Source organism: Oncorhynchus kisutch, linkage group LG12 (assembly GCF_002021735.2).
Source record: "Oncorhynchus kisutch isolate 150728-3 linkage group LG12, Okis_V2, whole genome shotgun sequence".
In the NCBI taxonomy this organism is placed as follows: Eukaryota; Metazoa; Chordata; class Actinopteri; order Salmoniformes; family Salmonidae; genus Oncorhynchus; species Oncorhynchus kisutch.
The window spans coordinates 24494896-24517913 of record NC_034185.2 but is presented as its reverse complement, the minus strand read 5'-3'; the positions used below and the strand labels follow the sequence as shown (position 1 = coordinate 24517913).

Here is a 23018-nt window from a genome sequence, read left to right as displayed (position 1 = left end):
AAGACATCGCCTACCAGTCTGCTTCATGTGTAGTAATTGGACAGTTCCTAGATTTACAGTGCATAGTATCACCAGGAAAAAGAAAGAGACAAACCTAAAGAGATGTCGAGATGAAACAAATATATACCCATCCACCCACCCAGCCATACCAAATCCTCTTAGGACATGTTTTTATTATTTTAGTCACCCAGTCGGTTGTTAGCCAAAAGCAGCTTAGACAGCCCAAGTCTGAACAGAGGGCAGAGGCTGAAAGGCAGTGCAATGTATATGGCACATCTGTCTGCATGGTCCACAGCTGGAGGAGCGTCGTGGGGAACAGAAGCAGCTGAGGTTCCTTCAGAAGAAGCAGGGCCACATGGGGAAGGAGAGGGACCAGCTCCAGTATGAGCACAGCAGAGCCATCCTGGCCCACAGCAAACTAGAGGGCCTCTGCAAGGAACTCCAGAGGCACAACAAGACCCTCAAGGTGGGTGATAACTGTTCGGCTCCATCACTACACTAATCTACTCGACATTATGGGTTCAAGACCCTGAAGGTGGGTTGATGCTCACTGCTAGCTCTAAAATAACTCAAGAAATCTGTCATTAATTTTGAAGTTTTCACAGAGATCTTAGTCTCTAATATCTAACTAAGATGTTTGGTGCAGTATTTCTCAGGTGAACAAAATTTGCATGAAAATTAGTTGTATGATGACAACAAACACTTAATTGACGAATCCCTACTGTTGACCAATGACAGATGAAATGGTGTAGACTTTGGCTCCAAACTTCAGCTTGCCTTGAGAATATTTTTTGTGTGTATGAACAGCCAAAAACCCTTACCATAGACCAAAATGAACAAAAATGCTACAAAATGTTGTCTTAATATACAGTACCAGTCAAAGGTTTGGACAGACCTACTCATTCAAGGGTATTTCTTTATTTGTACTATTTTCTACATTGTAGAATAATAGTGAAGACATCAACACTATGAAATAACATACAGTGCCTTGCGAAAGTATTCGTCCCCCTTGAACTTTGCGACCTTTTGCCACATTTCAGGCTTCAAACATAAAGATATAAAACTTTTATTTTTTTGTGAAGAATCAACAACAAGTGGGACACAATCATGAAGTGGTACGACATTTATTGGATATTTCAAACTTTTTTAACAAATCAAAAACTGAAAAATTGGGCGTGCAAAATTATTCAGCCCCTTTACTTTCAGTGCAGCAAACTCTCTCCAGAAGTTCAGTGAGGATCTCTGAATGATCCAATGTTGACCTAAATGACTAATGATGATAAATACAATCCACCTGTGTGTAATCAAGTCTCCGTATAAATGCACCTGCACTGTGATAGTCTCAGAGGTCCGTTAAAAGCGCAGAGCATCATGAAGAACAAGGAACACACCAGGCAGGTCCGAGATACTGTTGTGAAGAAGTTTAAAGCCGGATTTGGATACAAAAAGATTTCCCAAGCTTTAAACATCCCAAGGAGCACTGTGCAAGCGATAATATTGAAATGGAAGGAGTATCAGACCACTGCAAATCTACCAAGACCTGGCCGTCCCTCTAAACTTTCAGCTCATACAAGGAGAAGACTGATCAGAGATGCAGCCAAGAGGCCCATGATCACTCTCGATGAACTGCAGAGATCTACAGCTGAGGTGGGAGACTCTGTCCATAGGACAACAATCAGTTGTATATTGCACAAATCTGGCCTTTATGGAAGAGTGGCAAGAAGAAAGCCATTTCTTAAAGATATCCATAAAAAGTGTTGTTTAAAGTTTGCCACAAGCCACCTGGGAGACACACCAAACATGTGGAAGAAGGTGCTCTGGTCAGATGAAACCAAAATTGAACTTTTTGGCAACAATGCAAAACGTTATGTGTGGCGTAAAAGCAACACAGCTCATCACCCTGAACACACCATCCCCACTGTCAAACATGGTGGTGGCAGCATCATGGTTTGGGCCTGCTTATCTTCAGCAGGGACAGGGAAGATGGTTAAAATTGATGGGAAGATGGATGGAGCCAAATACAGGACCATTCTGGAAGAAAACCTGATGTAGTCTGCAAAAGACCTGAGACTGGGACGGAGATTTGTCTTCCAACAAGACAATGATCCAAAACATAAAGCAAAATCTACAATGTTCAAAAATAAACATATCCAGGTGAATGAATGGCCAAGTCAAAGTCCAGACCTGAATCCAATCGAGAATCTGTGGAAAGAACTGAAACTGTGGCGCTACAAAGTATTAACTTAAGGGGGCTGAATAATTTTGCACGCCCAATTTTTCAGTTTTTGATTTGTTAAAATTTTGAAATATCCAATAAATGTCGTTCCACTTCATGATTGTGTCCCACTTGTTGTTGATTCTTCACAAAAAAATACAGTTTTATATCTTTATGTTTGAAGCCTGAAATGTGGCAAAAGGTCGCAAAGTTCAAGGGGGACGAATACTTTCGCAAGGCACTGTATGTAGAATCATGTAGTAAGCAATAAAGTGTTAAACAAATAAAAATATATTTTATATTTGAGATTCTTCAAAGTAGAAAATTCTACTTAACCCCAGTGTCATGGCTAAATTCCCAATCTGGCCTTCATACCATCATGGCCACCGAATCATCCCCAGCTTACAATTAGCTCTTTCATCCCCCCTACTTTCCCTGTAACCATTCCCCAGGTCGTTGCTGTAAATGAGAATGTGTTCTCAGTCAACTTACCTGGTAAAATAAATAAATAAAGCAACTCTTTGCCTTGATGACTGCTTTGCACACTCTTGATATTCTCAACCAGCTTCACATGGAATGCTTTTCCAACAGTCTTAAAGGAGTTCTCATATATGCTGAGCACTTATTGACTGTTTATCCTTCACTCTGCAGTCCAACTCATCCCAAACTTTCTCAATTGAGTTGAGGTCGGGTGATTGTGGAGGCCAGGTCATCTGATGCAGCACTCCATCACTCTCCTTACAGGTCAAATAGCCCTTACACAGCCTGGAGGTGTGTTGGGTCATTGTCCTGTTTAAAGACAAATGATAGTCCCACTAAGCGCAAACTAGATGGGATGGCGTATTGCTGCAGAATGCTGTGGTAGCCATGCTGGTTAAATGTGCCTTGAAATCTAAATAAATCACAGACAGTGTGACCAGCAAAGCACCCCCACACCATCACACCTCCTCCTTCATGCTTCACGGTGGGAACCACACATGCAGAGATCATCCATTCACCTACTCTGCGTCTCACAAAGACACAGCAGTTGGAACCAAAAAACTCAAATTTGGACTCTTCAGACAAAAGGACAGATTTCCACCGGTCTAATGTCCATTGCTTGTGTTTCTTGGCCCAAGCAAGTCCCTTCTTCTTATTGGTGTCCTTTAGTAGTATTTTCTTTGCTGCAATTCGACCATGAAGGCCTGATTCAGGCAGTCTCCTCTGAGCAGTTGATGTTGAGATGTGTCTGTTACTTGAACTATGTGAAGCATTTATTTTGGCTGAAATCTGAGGCCCAGTTAACTCTAATGAACGTATCCTCTGCAGCAGAGGTAACTCTGGGTCTTCTGTTCCTGTGTCGGTCCTCATGAGAGTCAGTCTCATCATAGCGCTTGATGGTTTTTGCGACTGCACTTGAAGAAACGCAAAGATTTCTTGACATTTTCCAGGATTGACTGACCTTCATGTCTTAAAGTAATGATGGACTGTCGTTTCTCTGTCATTATGTTCTTGCCATAATATCGACTTGGTCTTTTTCCAAATATGGCTATCTTCTGTATACCACCCCTACCTTGTTACAACACAAATGATTGGCTCAAAAGCATTAAATTAACTTTTAACAAGGCACACCTGTTAATTGAAATGCATTCCAGGTGATGACCTCATAAAGCTGTTTGAGAGAATGCCAAGAGTGTGCAAAGCTGTCATTTAATATATATATATATTTCACCTTTATTTAACCAGGTAGGCCAGTTGAGAACAAGTTCCCATTTACAACTGCGACCTGGCCAAGATTAAGCAAAGCAGTGCGACACAAACAACACAGAGTTACACATGGAATAAACAAATGTACAGTCAATAACACAATATAAAAGTCTATATACAGTGTGTGCAAATTAAGTAAGATTAGGGAGGTAAGGCAATAAATAGGCCGTAGTGGCGAAATAATTACAATTGATCTATTAAATACTGGAGTGATAGATGTGCAGAAGATGAATGTGCAAGTAGAGATACTTGGGTGCAAAAGAGCAAAACAAATAAATAACAATATGGGGATGAGGTAGATGGGTGGGCTATTGACAGATGGGCTATGTACAGGTGCAATGATCTGTAAGCTGCTCTGACAGCTGATGCTTAAAGTTAGTGAGGGAGATATGAGTCTCCAGCTTCAGTGATTTTTGCAATTCGTTCCAGTCATTGGCAGCAGACAACTGGAAGGTAAGGTGGCCAGTTGGCTTTGGGGATGACCAGTGAACTATACCTGCTGGAGCGTGTGCTACGGGTGGGTGCTGCTATGGTGACCAGTGAGCTGAAATAAGGCGGGGCTTTACCTATAAAAGACTTATAGATGGCCTGGAGCCAGTTGGTTTGGCGATGAATATGAAGCGAGGGCCAGACAACGAGAGCATACAGGTCGCAGTGGTGGGTAGTATATGGGGCTTTGGTGACAAAACGGATGGCACTGTGAACGACTACATCTAATTTGCTGAGTACAGTGTTGGAGGCTATTTTGTAAATGACATTGCCAAAGTCAAGGATCGGTAAGATAGTCAGTTTTACGAGGGTATGTTTGGCAGCATGTGTGAAGGATGCTTTGTTGCGAAATAGGAAGCCAATTCTAATTTTGGATTGGAGAGTTTTAATGTGAGTCTGGAAGGAGAGTTTACAGTCTAACCAGACACCTGGGTATTTGTAGTTGTCCACATATTCTAAGTCAGAACCGTCCAGAGTAGTGATAATAGACTAGGCGGGCAGGTGCGCGCAACGATCAGTTGAAGAGCATGCATTTAGTTTTACTTGCATTTAAGAAAAGTTGGAGGCCACGGAAGGAGAGTTGTATGGCATTGAAGCTCGTCTGGAGGATTGTTAACACAGTGTCCAAAGAAGGGCCAGTGTAGGTCATCAAGGCAAAGGGTGGCTACTTTGAAGAATCTCAAATATATTTTGATTTGTTTAACACTTTTTGGTAACAACATGATTTCATATATGTTATTTCATAGTTTTGATGTCTTCACTATTAATCTACAATGTAGAAAATAGTCCAAAAGAAAGAAAAACAACATTGAATGAGTAGGTGTGTCCAAACTGTTGACTGGTACTGTATGTACAAACTGTTCCGAACTGTTTCGGGTGGGAACCATACGGATTCCTTTAGTTGACTCCAATACACAGCAGGGGAGCAGAGCAACAATCTACCAGCCTCTTACTGTATGTTTAATCAACTGATCTATTGATGTCTCACTGTTGGTAGCTGTGAGTATTGAAACTCAAATAGACTTGATGAGTGAAATAGGACATCAAATGCAGGAGAGAGAAAATGTTACTGTCAATGCTTGTCAACTATACTTACTGTCCACTGTACATTTGATTTTGTTTCTTAAACTACTGGTATTTTCATTCTAAAAGTTAGATGGCTAAAGGGGCCACTTCCAAAAGGCCTGGACTCTCTTCCCTTAGTCAGAGTGCTCTCAATGTGAGAGGGTCATAGCTCAATTAGCCCTTACATGCTTGAGTGTCCTGTTACATCTATAAATAATAGATTGACAAAAGTTTAGTCATCCCATTATAAGCAGTTTGTCTGTAAGGTTTCAAAGAAAGTCCATGACCAATAGCACTACCTAATTTGGCCACATGCTTAAGCAAAGGTCACAGGTTTAGCATAATCAAAGATGTATATTGTGTTGCCACTGCTGTTAGTCCTTTTAATGTGAAACCTCTTCAGCTAAATCTCCGGTTTTGATTAAGTTTATCCCTTAATTCGGCATCACTGAACCCAGTGTTCACGTATTCTTTGATTCACAGCCAACAGTTATGTACACAGTATGATTAAATGGGCATTTTATTTGTTTATGAATCATTTATAAATCACCCTATTGGTCATTAATGGCATAATGCTCAATGATCTGTAAGCAAATGGACATTTTTCACTGGATCAGTATCCTGTCTATTGTGTACCACTTACACAACCTCTGGGACGTATTTCATCTCCTGTTCTTCTCCCCTGGGGAGGTAATTGGACACCCAGTCTCTCTACACTTGGAGGACCTCTGTTGTCTCTCACTGCCACACTGCGCTGTGTGTATGTGTTAGTGTGTGTGTGATTCACACTCAGGCCTTGGGAGGAGACCCCTCAGACACAGGGCACCGGTGTCGTGGCTCTCTGACAAGAGGGATGGTCTCATTGGTCTTTTGTGACATCTGCCCTTCGACTATAAATCAAAGGCAAGAGAAAAAGGCTCAGAGGCACAAGCAGAGGATGGGCGCGGCCCTCCCCTGATGGGCTAAAGCTCTAAAGCCTTGACACATCCATCTCTTTCCTTCTAACATCTTCACATTTCAATGTCTAAAGGAAATCAGGGTGGAAGCAGAGTTAGGGTTATCATTTGACTATTGGGTATAACCGATTGATATGCAGCAATCATTATGCAAAAATGAACATTGTTAGTACATGCAAAGTGAATCAAAATGTGCCGATTTGAATGGGAATGTGACAGCTGTTGAAAGTGGAACATCATGTCTTGTCATCTGGTAGCAGAGTCTGAGGAGGAGTGGCGTTAATGTGCTTTGCTACTTCAGTGGTAGGAGCTCTGTCTTTGAGCACTTAGCTGCAGGTTGAATTGAGTTACATTTCCCATGTGGGAGCTTACGCCTGTGTCATTTGTAAAATAAACAGCCATGTCTTAATATAGAAACTCTGGCAATGCTTGGCTTGCTTCTCAGTAAGCTGAGTCTGGAAACTGGCATTTCACAAACCTGACCCCAGCAACTTTATGAGAGGGTTGTGCTGGAGGTTGACTAAAGTCTGAATGTCTCTCTCTCTCTCCCTCTCCCTCTCCCCCTCCCTCTCCCTCAGGAGGAGACCCTTGCGCGTTGTCGTGAGGATGAGGAGAAGCGCAGAGAGATCACCACTCACTTCCAGAGCACGCTGACAGACATCCAGGCTCAGATCGAGCAGCACAGTAACCGCAACAACAAGCTGTGTTCGGAGAACACCAACCTGGCAGACAAACTCAAACACATCATCAGCCAGTATGAGCAGAGAGAGGAGGTACACGACAGGGACACTTAACCTCACTGTTACATGTCTGTATATCTGTACACCCTCATCCCCGGACTACAAACCCCATGCATGCAGGCTCCAGTCAGAGAGTCATTTGATAACCAAAGACGTTATTGATGATGATTCATCTACAGGAAATTAACACTTGTATGTAATGTTGAGTGAGATAGCTGTGACAAAAGAGTTGAGTCAGATAAAGACACTCAGAGACACTTAGAAGCATGGCTGGCCGCGGGAAGATGTTTAGAGGTGGGGGTGCTGTAAATATACAGTATGCAGCCCCCTCAGCACCCTTACTTCCCGCTGCTATGCTTAAAGCTATTATTGCTTCCTACTCACATCAATACTTAGAGTTATAGCCAGCAAGGGCTCCTTATTTGTGCTGTATACATGACAAATTCATAGAGTGACACTATAGCATATACAGTATAATCACAAAAAACACACTTAATATGAGGGCACGCACTTAATATGTTGTGAAATCTGTTACGAATGTATTGTAATGTTTTTCAAATGTACAGTAACAGTCAGTTTGGACACCTACTCATTCAAAGGTTTTTCTTTATTTTTACTATTTTCTACATTGTAGAATAATAGTGAAGACATCAAAACTATGAAATAACATATATGGAATAATGTAGTAACCAGACAAATCAAAATATATTTTATATTTGAGATTCTTCAAAGTAGTGACCCTTTACTTAGTAGCAATGCAAATATCATGGTACAGCTGCATGGACACTCAATCATCATGTTACTTCTTAATGGTACGATTATAAACATATATTATGATGAATAGAATCTAAACTTGTGTCTCATTAAATAAGTGTAGCTAGTTATAATTGTAATGGCTCAGCAGATAATAAGAAAAGACTATCAATATTTACCTGGCTAAAAGAGAAGGAATATAATATCTATTGTTTACAGGAAACTCATTCAACAATTTTAGATTGAGTTGTGTGGAAAAAGGACTGGGGTTGCCAAATATACTTCTCCCATGGGGGAAAAATTTCAAAAGGGGTGATGATATTAATGAACAGTTATTTTGATCCAAATGTGAAAATTGTCCAAACAGATCCTCAAGGTAGATGGATGATGTTAAATATGTTATTGGGCCATAAACAGATATGGCTTACTAACCTATAATGTCCATATAATGATGATCCACACTTCTTGAAATGTACACACTAAAGTTTGGGGTCACTTAGAAATGTGAAAAGAAAAGCAATTTTTTTGCCCATTAAAATAACATCAAATAGTTCAGAAAATACAGTGTAGACATTGTAAATGACTATTGTAGCTGGAAAAGGCAGATTTTTTATTAAATATCTACATACGCCCATTATCAGCAAAGGTCACCGTGTTCCAATGGCATGTTTAATTTAACCTTTATTTTACTAGGCAAGTCAGTTAAGAACAAATTCTTATTTTCAATGATGGCCTAGGAACAGTGGGTCAACTGTCTTGTTCAGGGGAAGAATGACAGATTTGTACAGGGGTTTGATCTTGCAACCTTTTGGTTACTAGTCCAACGCTCTAACCACTAGGCTACCTTGCCGTCCCACGTTGTATTAGCTAATCCAAGTTTATCATTTTAAAAGGCTAATTGATCATTAGAAAATCATTTTGCAATTCTGTTAGCACGGCTGAAAACTGTCGTCCTGATTAAAGAAGCAATACAACTGGCCTTCTTTAGACTAGTTGAGTATCTGGAGCATCAGCATTTGTGGGTTCGATTACAGGTTCAAAATGGCAAGAAACAAATAACTTTCTTCTGAAATCCGTCAGTCTATTCTTGTTCTGAGAAATGAAGGCCATTTCATGCGAGAAATTGCCAAGAAAGTAAAGACCCCAAACTTTTAAAAAGTAGTGTATATAATAATTTATCAACCCTACAAAAAAGACTCTATTATTATGGTGGGAGATTATAATACGGTTTTAAATACCTCTATGGACTGTAAAGGAAATCACACTACAAACTATCACCCTCAGGCACTTAAAACTTCTTCGGGATCGGTGTCCCATCCACGGGGCAGTTGAGCTAACATAGGTTTATGCGATTAGCATGAGGTTGTAAGTAACAAGACATTTCCCAGGACATAGACATATCTGATATTGGCGAAAAGCTTACATTCTTGTTCATCTAACTGCAACATCCAATTTACAATAGCTATTACAGTAAAATAATACCATGCTATTGTTTGAGGAGAGTGCACAATTTTGAACATGAAAAGTTATTATTAATACACAAATTAGGCAGATTTGGGCAGTCTTGACACAAAACTTTGAACAGAAATGCAATGATTCATTGGATCAGTCTAAAAACGTTGCACAAACACTGTTGCCATCTAGTGGACAGAATTAACATTGCATCTGGGCTGGAATACTACATTATGTCCTTTCTCTTGCATTTCAAAGATGATGTTACAAAAAAAATAAAAGAACGGTTGTTTTTTTCATTGTATAATCTTTTACCAGATCTATTGTGTTATATTCTGTTACATTCCTTTCACAATTCCACAAACTTCAAAGTGTTTCCTTTCAAATAGTACCAAGAATATGCATATCCTTGCTTTAGGGCTTGAGCTACAGGCAGTTAGATTTGGGTATGTAATTTTAGGTAAAAATTGAGAAAAAGGGTCAAATCCTTAAAAGGTTTTTAAGGAAATCAGATATACATGGCGGAGGCTTAATCAAGCTAGTTGTCTTGATTACTTTCTTATGTCATTCTCTCTGGCACCAAAAGTTTAAAAAGTGTTGATATGGGACAGAGTGCGGTAGGACCATCACATAATTGCATATTACTCTATTACTCTCATATTACTCTTACAGAATTTCCACGTTGGTGAGGATATTGTAAATTTAATCACAGCCTACTGGATGATCATTTGTTTTTCACTAGGACAGAATAATTTATAACTGACTTTTTCCGACATACATAGGTACAGCAGATCCCCTTATTGTATGGTACACTTTTAAATGTGCCTTCAGAGGCAATGCAATTCAGTACTCATCTATAAGACAAAAGCAATTTAGGTCAAAAGAGTCCAAATTAACAAAGGGAATTGAAGGACTAACAGTAAAGATAGATAGCAATAAAAACTGAATCATTGAGGCGCAGAGTAAGTTAGAGGAAAAACAAAAATAAATGGAGGAACTTATTCAAGAAATGTCCAGTTTAATATATTATGAAAAATTAGGGGAACTGGATGGAATATGGGGATAAATGCACAAAATATTTTTTCAATCTTCAACATAGAAATGCTACCAAAAACATATTACTGAAACTTGTTACGGAACAATATTTTGAAAGAGAAAGTAAAGTACTTTAAGCGTATGTTTTTGTTTCAGTCTCCTCCATCTCCACTAACCGAAGCTAATTGTAAAAAAATGTTTCCTATTAATAATGTTACATTTACATCTGTTCAGAAAGACTCATGTGAAGGCCAAATTACAGAGGAGGAACTTCTTGATGCAATTAAAGACTTTATGTCCGGGAAAACTCCAGGGCTGGATGGCATACCAGTAGAGGTATACTTTTTTAATATACTCAGATGACAATTATTAGCATGTTATAACCACTCCTATATAAATGGTAGTAAATCGGACACTCAACAAGGTCTGATTTCATTATTACTGAAACAGGATCCAATTAGTATATATAAACCTCCAGTCCATTAAAAAAATTGGAGGCCTCTTACACTTCAGTGTTGTGATGAAAACATTTTGCTAAATGCTTAGCCCATAGAATTAAAATGGTTCTGTCAGATATTATTCATCCTAATCAGACAGGTTTTTACATGGACGATACGTTGGAGATAATATAAGACAATAACTGGAAACAGTAGAACACAATGAAATATCTGGGGAACCAGGCCTGGTTTTCATTGCTGACTTTGAAAAATCTTTTGATAAAGTACGACTTGAGTTTATATATAAATGCCTGGAATATTTTAATTTTGGAGAATCTCTTATAAAATTGGTTAAAGTTAGGTATAGTAACCCTAGGTGTAAAATATTAAATAATGGCTCCATCTCAGAAAGTTTTAAACTGTCAAGAGGAGTAAAACAAGGTTGTCCATTATTGGCATATCTATTTATTATTGCCATCTAAATGTTAGCTGTTAAAATTAGATCCAACAATAATATTGAGGGATCAAAAATCCACAATTAGAATCCCTGATAAGTGTCCTATATTACATATTGGATCACAAAAAAATGCTACCTATACATTATTGTGTAGTTTACCAATTTAATGGTCTGACGGGGATGTGGACATACTCGGTATACATATCCCGAAAGAAAGAAAGGATCTCACTACAATCAATTTTAATATAAAGTCAGCAAAAATAGATAAGATCTTGCTACCATGGAGAGGAAAATACCTGTCTATTTGTGGAAAAATCACCCTGATTAATTCTTTAGTCATGTCACAGTTTACCTATTTGCTTATGGTTTTGCCTACACCTAGAGACCTGCTTTTGAAATTATATGAGCAAAAAATATTCAATTTTATTTGGAATTGCAATCCAGACAAAATTAAAATATGAATTCAGAAATAATTAAATATTAAAGCATTAGACCACTCACCAAAGGCATCAGTCCAAAAGTTATACTTAAATCCAAAATGGTTCTCTGGTAAATTAGTAAGAATGTCTCACCCTGTCACATGCCCTCTCAGGTCTCTAGGTCACCTGGCTGCTCGTTAGGGTGCAAACCTGTCATCAGCATTAGGGGCATAATGACACTGACACAATGATGTTGTTGTTTCTGTTCCTGTTTCATGTCGGTGCGCTGTTTGTGTTTCTTGTTTTGTTCATTTATTAATTAAATGGTTTCACTCCTTGAACTTGCATCCCGACTCTCAGCGCACTCGTTACACACAACATGTTTCAAGAATAGCCATTATCCCTTTATTCAGATTACAACCGCTCACTTTTGGTTATTTCAAAACATCTCCAAAATATTGTTATTTTTTAAACAAGCCATAGAAAGTTGGTTGCAATTTCAGTTTAATCCACCTGAAAAGGCAGAACAAATAATACAACAAATATTGTGGTTAAACTCAAATATACTAATTGATAAAACACCTTTATTTTGTTATTTTATTTTGTTACTGTCGATGTGTAGCTCGTTTTTGGTCACAGGTCCAGGAATGGCTGAATAATTGCAATACTTACCTAGCGCTAACGCTGCAGATAGCAGTACTTGGTGATTTGAAAAGTCATAGTCAATAGTCAAAAGTCATAGTCAATAATATAATAATTATTTTAACAAAATGTTTATCTTTAATTTACAATCTTCAGAAACTATGAGAATAGAAAGGTTCAGTACTTTGTGAAGCATCACAGCACAATTGAAAAATATATGGCAAATAGAAATCGCACTGGGTGGGCCTCAGAAATAGAGGAAGGCCAGGACTAAAAACAAACAAAATAGAACTTTGTCAAATAGATTGTGTCTATAAAATGTTTATAGTATGTATATGCTGGAAGTAGAAGCCTAACTGTTATTGTTTATTAGTTTACTCCAATTGGGGGAGCGGTGGTTGGGTTTACGGGGAATAAAAAAGGAAGGTATATTCCAAAAAATGTATATATATGTATATATATGTGTATATGTATGAATGTTATATATATATATATATATATATGTGGGTATGTGCATGTACAGTTGAAGTCGGAAGTTGACATACACTTAGGTTGGAGTCATTAAAACTTGTTTTTCAACTCCTCCACAAACTTCTTGTTAACAAACTATAGTTTTGGAAAGACAGCTGGGACATCTACTTTGGGCATGACACAAGTAATTTGATCAACAATTGTTTACAGACAGATTATTTCACTTATAATTCACTGTATCACAATTCCAGTGGGTCAGAAGTTTACATACAGTAAGTTGACTGTGCCTTTAAACAGCTTGGAAAATTCCAGAAAATTATGTCATGGCTTTAGAAGCTTCTGATAGGCTAATTGACATCATTTGAGTGAATTGGAGGTGTACCTGTGGATGTTTTTCAAGGCCTACCTTCAAACTCAGTGCCTCTTTGCTTGACATCATGGGAAAATCAAAAGAAATCAGCCAAGACCTCATAAAAAACTGTAGACCTTCACAAGTCTGGTTCATCCTTGGAAGCAATTTCCAAACGCCTGAAGGTACCACGTTCATCTGTACAAACAATAGTAGTAGTAAGTATTAACACCATCAGACAGCCATCATGCCGCTCAGAAAGGAGACACGATCTGTCTCCTAGAGATGAACATACTTTGGTGCGAAAAGTGCAAATCAATCCCAGAACAGCAGCAAAGGACCTTGTGAAGATGCTGGAGGAAACAGGTACAAAAGAATCTCTATCCACAGTAAAAATGAGTCCTATATCGACATAACCTGAAAGGCTGCTCATCAAGGAAGAAGCCACTGCTCAAAAACCGTGATTAAAAAAGCCAGACTACAGTTTGCAACTGCACATGGGGACAAAGATGAAACTTGTTGGAGAAATGGTAAGTAGGGGTGGTATAGAGAAGATAGCCCTATTTGGTAAAAGACCAAGTCCATATTATGGCAAATAGTCCATCATTACTTTAAGACATGAAGTCAATCCGGAAAATATCAAGAACTTTGAAAGTTTCTTCAAGTGCAGTCGCAAAAACCATCAAGTGCTATATGATGAAACTGACTCTCATGAGGACCTTCACAGGAAAGGAAGATGCAGAGTTACCTCTGCTGCTGATGATAGGTTCATTCGATTTACCAGCCTCAGAAATGGCAGCCCAAATAAATGCTTCACAGAGTTCAAGTAATAGACACATCAATATCAACTGTTCAGAGGAGACGGTGTGAATCAGGCCTTCATGGTCGAATTGCTGCAAAGAAAACACTACTAAAGGTCACCAATAAGAAGAAGGGACTTGCTTGGGCCAAGAAACACAAGCAATGGACATTAGACCAGTGGAAATCTGTCTTTTTGTCTGAAGAGTCCAAATTTGAGATTTTTGGTTCCAACCACCATGTCTTTGTGAGACGCAGAGTAGGTGAACAGATGATCTCCGCATGTGTGGTTCCCACCGTGAAGCAAGAAGGAGGAGGTGTGGAGGTGTGGGGGTGCTTTGCTGGTCACACTGTCGGTGATTTTATCAGACCTCAGGATAAGACCCAGATGCAGACAATTCAAAATAATAAAAGTTTATTACAAAAACAGGGGGCAGGCAAATAACAGGTCAACAATCGAACCTCAGGATAAGACCCAGATGCAGACAGTTCGGAGCAACAGAAGTTTATTACAAAAACAGGGGGCAGGCAAACGACAGGTCAATGGCAGGCAGAGGTCAGTAATCCAGGGCAGTGTCACAAGGTACAGAACAGCAGGCAGGCTCGGGGTCAGGACAGGCAGAATGGTCGACGAACTGGCAACAGACAAACAGAGAGCACAGGTATGAATATACAGGGGATAATGGAGCAGGTGGGCGACACCTGGAGGGTTTGGAGACACCCACAAAGACAGGTGAAACAGATCAAGGTGTGTCAGATTTATTTAGAATTCAAGGCACACTTAATCAGCATGGCTACCACAGCATTCTGCAGCGATACGCCATCCCATCTGGTTTGCGCTTAGTGGGACTATTTGTTTTTCAACAGGACAATGACCCAAAACACACCTCCAGGCTGTGTAAAGGCTATTTAACCAAGAAAGAGAGTGATGCAGTGCTGCATCAGATGACCTGGCCTCCTCAATCACCCGACCTCAACCCAAATTAGATGGTTTGGGTTGAGATGGACGGCAGAGTGAAAGAAAAGCAGCCAACAAGTGCTCAGGATATGTGGGAACTCCTTCAAAAGCATTCCTCATGAAGCTGGTTGAGAGAATGCCAAGAGTGTGAAAAGCTGTCATCAAGGCAAAGGGTGGCTACTTTGACGAATCTAAAATATATTTTGATTTGATTAACACTTTTTTGGTTACTACATGATTAATTTGTGTTATTTCATGATGTCTTCAATATTATTCTACAATGTAGAAAATAGTACAAAAAAAGAAAAACCCTTGAATGAGTAGGTGTGTCCAAACTTTTGATTGGTACTGTATAACTGCCTTAATTTGGACCTTAGGAAGAGTAGCTGCTGCCTTTTTGGGATCCATAATAAATACAATACAGGACAAGCTGCTGCTGCTGCTTTTGCTGCTCACATACACAGATGGGAATGGTGTATAAAAACCATCATGATTTAAATGTCCTATTTATTTGTTGTTGTTTTTTTACTGGTGGAGTTTCTAGTAATTTGTCTCAAGTGCCATCTGCTGGTTGTAGTCAGCATAAACACTTAAGAGGCAGCGTGCCAGAAAGAGATGTGATTATTTGACATCCAAATAACATCTAATGTGTCCTATTAAAATAAGTGATTAGAACCACACATAGCAATGATGAACAAGCCATTCTGACATCAGCAGTTGCATAAAATGGACACAAGTTGACATTTGATAGTTGGCTAAATGCTGAGATGGATTCATTTCCAGATGGACATTAAATGTTCTCGTTTTGGCAGAGAAATTGTGGATTATTCCACACTGTTTACACATATGGCTATTTCCCATAGTAAAGAAAATACACTGAAAAAAAATATAAACGCAACATGTAAAATGTTGGTCCCATGTTTCATGAGCTGAAAAAATGTATCCCATAATTGCTCCATACACACAAAAAGCTTATTTGTTATTTATGTCCCTGTTAATGAGCATTTATCCTTTGACAAAATAATCCATCCACCTAATCAAGCTGATTAAAACAGAATGATCATTACACAGGTGCACCTTGTGCGAGGGACAATAAAAGGCCACTTTAAAATGTGCAGTTTTGTCACAACACAAAGCCACAGCGCTGGTTTCAAGTTTTGAGGGAATGTGCAATTGGCATGCTGACTGCAAGAATGTCCACCAGCGCTGTTGCCAGATAATTTAATGTTAATTTCTCTACCCTGCCTCCCGGGTGGTGCAGTGGTCTAAGGCACTGCATCACAGTGCTAGCTGTGCCACCAGAGATTCTGGATTTGAGCCCAGGCTCTGTTGCAGCTGGCACGCGACCGGGAGGCCCATGGAGCAGTGCACAATTGGCCCAGCTACGTCTGGGTTAGGGAGGGTTTGGCCAGCAGGGATATCCTTGTCTCATAGCGCACTAGCGACTCCTGTGTTGGGCTGGGCACAGTGCACTGACCAGGTCGCCAGGTGTACGGTGTTTCCTCTGACACATTGGTGTGGCTGGCTTCCGGGTTGGCTGGCTTGTGCATTGTGTCAAGAAGCAGTGGGGCTAGGTTGGGTCGTGTTTTTGAGGACGTATGGCTCTCGACCTTCGCCTCTCCCGAGTCTGTACAGGAGTTGCAGCGATGAGACAAGACTGTAACTACCAATTGGATACCATGAAATTGGGGGAAAAAATATAACAAATCTCTACTCTAAGCTGCCTCCAATGTTGTTTTAGAAAATTTTGAAGTACGTCCATCCGGCCTCACAACTGCAGACCACATGTAACTATACCAGCCCAGGACCTCCACATCCGGCTTCTTCACCTGTGGGATTGTCTGAGGGGGTTGTGGAGGGGAGCTGAGGAGTATTTTTGTCTGTAATAAAACCCTTTTGTGGGGAAAAATCAATTCTGATTCGCTGGGCCTGGCTCCCCAATGGGTGGGCCTGAATGCCAAGTGGTCCCCCATGGCTGCACCCCTGCATACTCATGTGAAGTCCATAGATTAGGGCCTAATTTATTCATTTCAATTGACTGATTTCCTTAAATGAACTGTAACTCAGTCACATTTTTTAATTGTTATATTTTTGTGCAGTATAGATTAGTCTCATGCGTAAAAATACATAATATCTATAGAAACAATTGTTTATCCCAATTGAACTAATCTGGGGTCAGTTTTCTTATCAGAATTTGTGCCCTGATAATAATAATCCCTTTATGAGAGGGTTGTATAAAAAAGTATGAAAATATATGCACTCACTACTGTAAGTCGCTCTGGATAAGAGTGTCTGCTAAAATGACAAATGTAAATGTAATCCTGCAAAAGACAATACGTAAAAAATATATATAATAAAGCTTTTGCATTTGTCCTCCTGTTAATTGTGAAACTGTAATTCAAGTCCCAGGTTTTATGAGTTCTCCACCCACTATTTTGTCTGTTTTCTCAGGCATCATAAAACGTGTCTGAACTTTCCAATGAAATACTGTGCGCAAACAACAATGGCCTTAATTACTTTTCAAGGCACATGTTAATGACAATTTCTCATAGACAGACAGGATGGCAGTGGTGGTTTTAGAGAAATGTATCCTAATGGATGGATTCATAACCTGTACAGAATGTCTTAGAAGCCCTTCTTAAAACTAAGTGTCTAATCTAGTGTGTCATCTCACCTTGTCTATCACTCAGAGCTTGGAGAAGATCTTCAAGCACCACGACCTGCAGCAGAAGCTGTCTGATACCAAACTGGAGCAAGCTAATGCACAGCTGCAGGAGGCCGAGGAGAAGCACAAGAGAGAAAAGGAATACGTGAGTCACTGTACTTACATTTTTTGTCATTTAGCAGACACTGTTAGCCAGAGTAAGTGCATACATTTTCAGACTGGTCCCCCATGGGAATCAAACCCACAATGCTGGCATTTCAAGTGCAATGTGCTACCAACTGAGCCACAAAGGAGCACAACTTTTACTGACCTTACCCACAAAGTACTGTGAAGCAATGTAAATATAGTTGAGTAACTTTTGTCTAATAAACAGTATTAAGTTTAAAACCAATCATGTTTGTTGTGCATTTGATGCTCACAGAAATGAGTATTGTAACCATCCACTGTCTCTGTTGTTAGCTACTTAGGGAGGCAATTGACAAAACAAAGAAATGCTACACATTGAAGGAGCAAGAGTTGCAGTTGAAGAAAAAGGTAAATTTGTGCTTTACGTGTGTTTTGTTTTTAACCAGTTACTGGTACATGCAGCTGAGTGGAAACTACAAGCTAAACTTCTGAGAGAGCAAGAGACTGTCATGCAGGCTCAGGTGAATATATCCAATGTGGTGCCAAACACCCTTATTCACTACATTTATTTCAGGGCTAAGTCTATGAAAGGCAAGTCCAATCCTACCATTAAGGTCCTCTGGATTGCTCCATGTGTGTTAAAGACAACTAATATTTCAGTATATACTCTATTAAGTTCATTTGGATCTATAGTAATGTTTTTCAATATCCTCACCATGGCAAAAGTGACCATCAAAAATTAGATTCTCCTCTCATAACTAGGCTATATGGCTTGATGTACTTGGTACTTGATATGAAAGGAAAATTTGTCAGCTGTACTGTACAGAGCAGCCATAATTCCCATGATAGCAGCAGGCAAGAGAAACTCCCTCTTCCTGAACCAACAGGATGACACAGCATCATGGGAATATTAAAAAATGTGATGCAATGCCACACAGTACCACATACTCCAGTATCATTGATCATTCAATTATAAAATTATGATACAATTGCAATTGCTATGTTTATTGGATTTGGCACAATTATTGTATGGTGCAAGCAAATTATACAATGAAATTAGTTGGTCTGACGCACAAAGATAAATGCTTCCCTGCTGGATTCAGAAATTATAGCTGACAGTTGATATGGTTATAATTAATTGCAGAGAAACCTTGCCATTATTTAAAGCCTTGTGTTTTCTCAGTAGAAACATTACCCTGACTCCCAAATGACAAAGTAACAATAAAACAAATTATGTTAATACTGCATTTCAGTACCTATATAATCATAACAAAAGGCGAGACCCAGATGCAGACACAGGAGGCAGATGATGCAGACACATGAGGCAGTATTTATTAATCCAATAGGGGAAGGCAAGAGAATGGTCGTGGACAGACAAAAGGGTCAAAACCAGTTCAGAGTCCAAAAGGTACCGAAGGGCAGGCAGAATAAAGGTCAGGGCAGGCAGGATGATCAGGCAGGCTGGAAAGTAGTCCAGAGTCAGGCAGGGGTCAAAACCTGGAAGACTATCAAAGGAGAATAGTAAAAGGAGTACGGGAAAAACACTGTTTGACTTGACTAACATACAAGACGAACTGGCACAGAGAGACAGGAAACACAGGGATAAATATACTGGGGGAAATAAGCGACACCTGGAGGGGGTGGAAACAATCACAGGAACAGGCGAAACAGATCAGGGCGTGACAATATGATTCATCATGTATTTGTACCAGGCCATGTCATATTTCCAATCCAATTAACTAGGAATGTCAACCTTATTTGTCTCTACGATACCAGGCATAGATTTAGATCACACAAGGAAACGGCCAAAGCAGTGCAGCCAGCAAGAAAAATCTATTCGAAAGACGTGAGGCAGAAACTGATCTGTATCAAGTGAGCTTTTCTGAAATACAACACATAACCAAGCAAATGCCTTTCCTCTTTTATAGCGCATGTCAAATCAGTTGTTTGCTTTTGTTCCAAAACAGTAACTCTCAAATAAAGACGGTTGATCTCAACGGGGTGGCTAGCAGATAGACAGGTTTGAATACGGGAGACTGGCGGTGTGTGCGATGTGGTTTCCCCTGAGGGCCTCCGGAGATTAGCCTGTTAACTCTAGCTGGACCGACTGCCACTGAAAAATGTATAGAGCCGCTCATTAACATAGCTCTGCCAACACTGAGCAGAGGACTGCTAAAGGGAAGCCCAGGGAGGCCGCCTGGCCAGCTGAGTGTAGAGCATTCACACCGAGGGCCCTAGGACTTGGAATGCAATGCTCTGTAATTAGGCCCTGAAGCAATGAAGAAACCAGGCAAGGCATACCAACAATGCGTGGCCTTGTTTGTCAGGGAAAATATACATATTTGAGTCCGTCGTGAATGACTAAATGTTTGGTGAAACCGGCTGGCTCTTCCTCTCACCACACCTCATCTCCCTCTAAAGTATAACAAATTTGTTTCTGGGTCAAATAAGGTTCAAAGCATAGATCTGATTGTTCATGAGGTGAATAGATGCATATGAATGCTACATGTGAAATCAATTTCTGGAGTTCTCTCCTGACTGTCCCTCTGTTTTTCTGCAGCTTGCTCTGTACTCCCAGAAGTTTGAAGAGTTCCAGACTACGTTGTCTAAGAGCAACGATGTGTACGCCAGCTTCAAAAATGAAATGGAGAAGGTATGTGGCATCCTTAAAATAAAATCATCCTTCCTTTAAATATACTGTTTATTTTTAGGGCCAAGTGCATGGAGGTAATATAAGGTCGACATAATTCTGAAATGAGAAAACAGCTTTATGTTGGAGAGACTGTTTTCTATATTAATCATATTCAGAATGATGGTTACATTTTCAGATACGTTTTAACCCAACAAACATTTTGCTTCATAGATGACAAAGAAGATGAAAAAACTTGATAAAGAGTCGAATGTTTGGAAGACCAGATTTGAGAGCACTAACAAGGCTCTCTCGGAGATGATTGAAGAGGTAAGTACTCATCTATAACACATGCAATAGTGTTAGACTTTTTTCAAATGCACTACAACAAGTTAGACTCTCTTTTCCACAGAGGACTGTAAAGGAGAATGAGTATGAGATGTTCGTCGTGAAGATTGACAAGCTGGAGAGGCTCTGCCGAGCACTCCAGGATGAGAGGAAGATCCTGTACTCCAAGATCAAAGGCATTCGCCAAACACCTGACGCCACCGAGGGGACACCCAAGGACGAGACACAGGAGGTGGCCACTGAACCAGTCCACAGCCTCATGGACATAGTTGAGGAGCCAGAGATGACAGAGGAGATGGCCCGTCTGAGGGCTGAGCAGAACAGGCTGGCGGAGTTCGCAGCCTCCCTACTGGCCCCGTCTACAGGAGACGATGATGATGATGATGATGACTCTGACAGTGAGGAAGAGCCAGAGTCTACAGAACCTGCTGAGGCCCAGAAGATCCCTGAACCAACAAAGGCCCCAGTACAGGTAGTGGTAGAGGCACCAGCACATGCAGAGGAACCAGAACCAACATATGCAGATACACCAGCGCAGGCTCCAGCACAGGTAGAGGCACTAGCGCAGGCTCCAGCACAAGTGGAGGCACCAGCACAGGCTCCAGCACAAGTAGAGGCACCAGCACAGGCTCCAGAAGAGGCAGAGGCACCAGCACAAGTAGAGGATCCAGCAGAGGCTCCAGCACAGGCTCCAACACAGGTAGAGGCTCCAGCACAGGCAGAGGCACCAGCACAAGCTCCAGCACAGGCTCCAGCACAAGTAGAGGTACCAGCACAGGTGGAGGCACCAGCACAGGCAGAGATGGCTGCCCCAGTCCAGCCAGAGACCCCAAAACAGCCAGAGCCCTCTGCCAAAAAGCAGACGCCAAAAAAGGAGAATGCAAATAAGACTAGCTGAACCGACGAATGTGTCATTTTGTGAGCGTTAGAACTATAGTCCCTGTGCCTCGTCTTATGGTTGAGTTGAGATATCCAATCCAGCTTGGTTTGTCTATATACTATTTTATCTGAAGTGGTGTGCAGTAAAAGTATGTTTAAGTCGTATACCAGATGAGGACAGACAGAGATTTACTGCATAACCAAAGAATAGGTAGAAAGGTTATACAGGACAATGTACCCTCAAAACTTTCCAATGCCGAATGTTGCCTTGCGCAAACAGCATCAGAACAGTCACTGTCTTTTTTGAATTTTTCCATCTGAACCCCTATAATGTAACTTCAATAAATATCTCATTGTAGACCATGTAGACATGCCTGTGCTCTTTGGAATGTATTGCATAGACCCATCACACTGTTTTACGCAATATACATCTCATATCCAACCTTATATGACCAAATATTGCAAGATGGACCCATACATCTAGATAAAGGCCTGATATTGATTCCAAGTCCCTTTTTATTTTGACTAATGTCTTATCTATATGGATTGTTAACTATTTGCTTAAAAGTTAACTGGCCAGTCATTTGCAATGATTTAGAGATGGATCCTTACAGTAGTTTCCATGGCAACACTCCCCCCATCCGGTGCACATTTCCTTTTTTAACACAATCTGTATCAGACAGTCTCTATCCACAAAGTGGGTTGTTCTGGCCTGGCAGTGGTCGGTCTGTGTTCTGGCAAAATAACTGAGTTACACAAACTCTCCTCCACCAAGGACACAACAGGACATTAGACTGACAGGCACTGAGTCGCCATAGCAACGCCATCTGCGACTCCGTTGAGGACAGCACTAATGTATGAGTGATAATAATAGTGCAGAGGACCCTGGGTTTTTAATAAATACAGATCAGTGTTGAGTGCCACAGGGAAAACAAATTAGACCTGCTACCGATCCCTGTGAATATCATGTTTATGTTCTGGATTGTATTACTGGTTGAGCAGATTGCACACCAAAAATGGAAAACAATTTATACTGTTATGAACTAGAGTAAAGGACAAAAGGACCTAGCTGTCACTTAATGGAGAAACTGACAATGTCATAAAGTATCATCATATTACCACCAACCTATGGGAATCATCAGTCAGCAGGCAGAAAGAGACCCTGCAAACCTACAAATTGGTAGGGAAACAGGCTCCACGTAATTCCAAAACCTGTTTCAAGAAGAGTATGGCAGAGGTTCTTCAAAGCTTTCCGGTCACAGTTATATTTCACTTCATTGTTGTGGCCACCAGATGGGGCCTTAGAAACCCATTCAAAATTTCACCAAAACCCTCATACTGACATTCCTCTCATTTTTTAATCCCATGCTGGATTGATACAGTATGTCT

General features: G+C 40.3%; 1 protein-coding gene across 2 annotated transcripts in view; it reads left to right on the top strand.

Annotated features, from left to right (window-relative positions):
* Nucleotides 1-21996, top strand: part of txlnba (taxilin beta a) — a 33300-nt gene extending 11304 nt beyond the window's left edge. For both annotated transcript variants that reach the window (XM_020496541.2, XM_020496542.2), the window contains exons 4-10: nucleotides 296-466; nucleotides 7050-7244; nucleotides 17673-17792; nucleotides 18107-18181; nucleotides 20334-20426; nucleotides 20637-20732; nucleotides 20815-21996. In XM_020496541.2, coding sequence (XP_020352130.1) covers nucleotides 296-466; nucleotides 7050-7244; nucleotides 17673-17792; nucleotides 18107-18181; nucleotides 20334-20426; nucleotides 20637-20732; nucleotides 20815-21648 — 1584 coding nt within the window. In that variant the 3' untranslated portion in view covers nucleotides 21649-21996. The remainder of the gene's footprint in view (nucleotides 1-295; nucleotides 467-7049; nucleotides 7245-17672; nucleotides 17793-18106; nucleotides 18182-20333; nucleotides 20427-20636; nucleotides 20733-20814) is intronic.
* Nucleotides 21997-23018: the final 1022 nt, after the last annotated feature.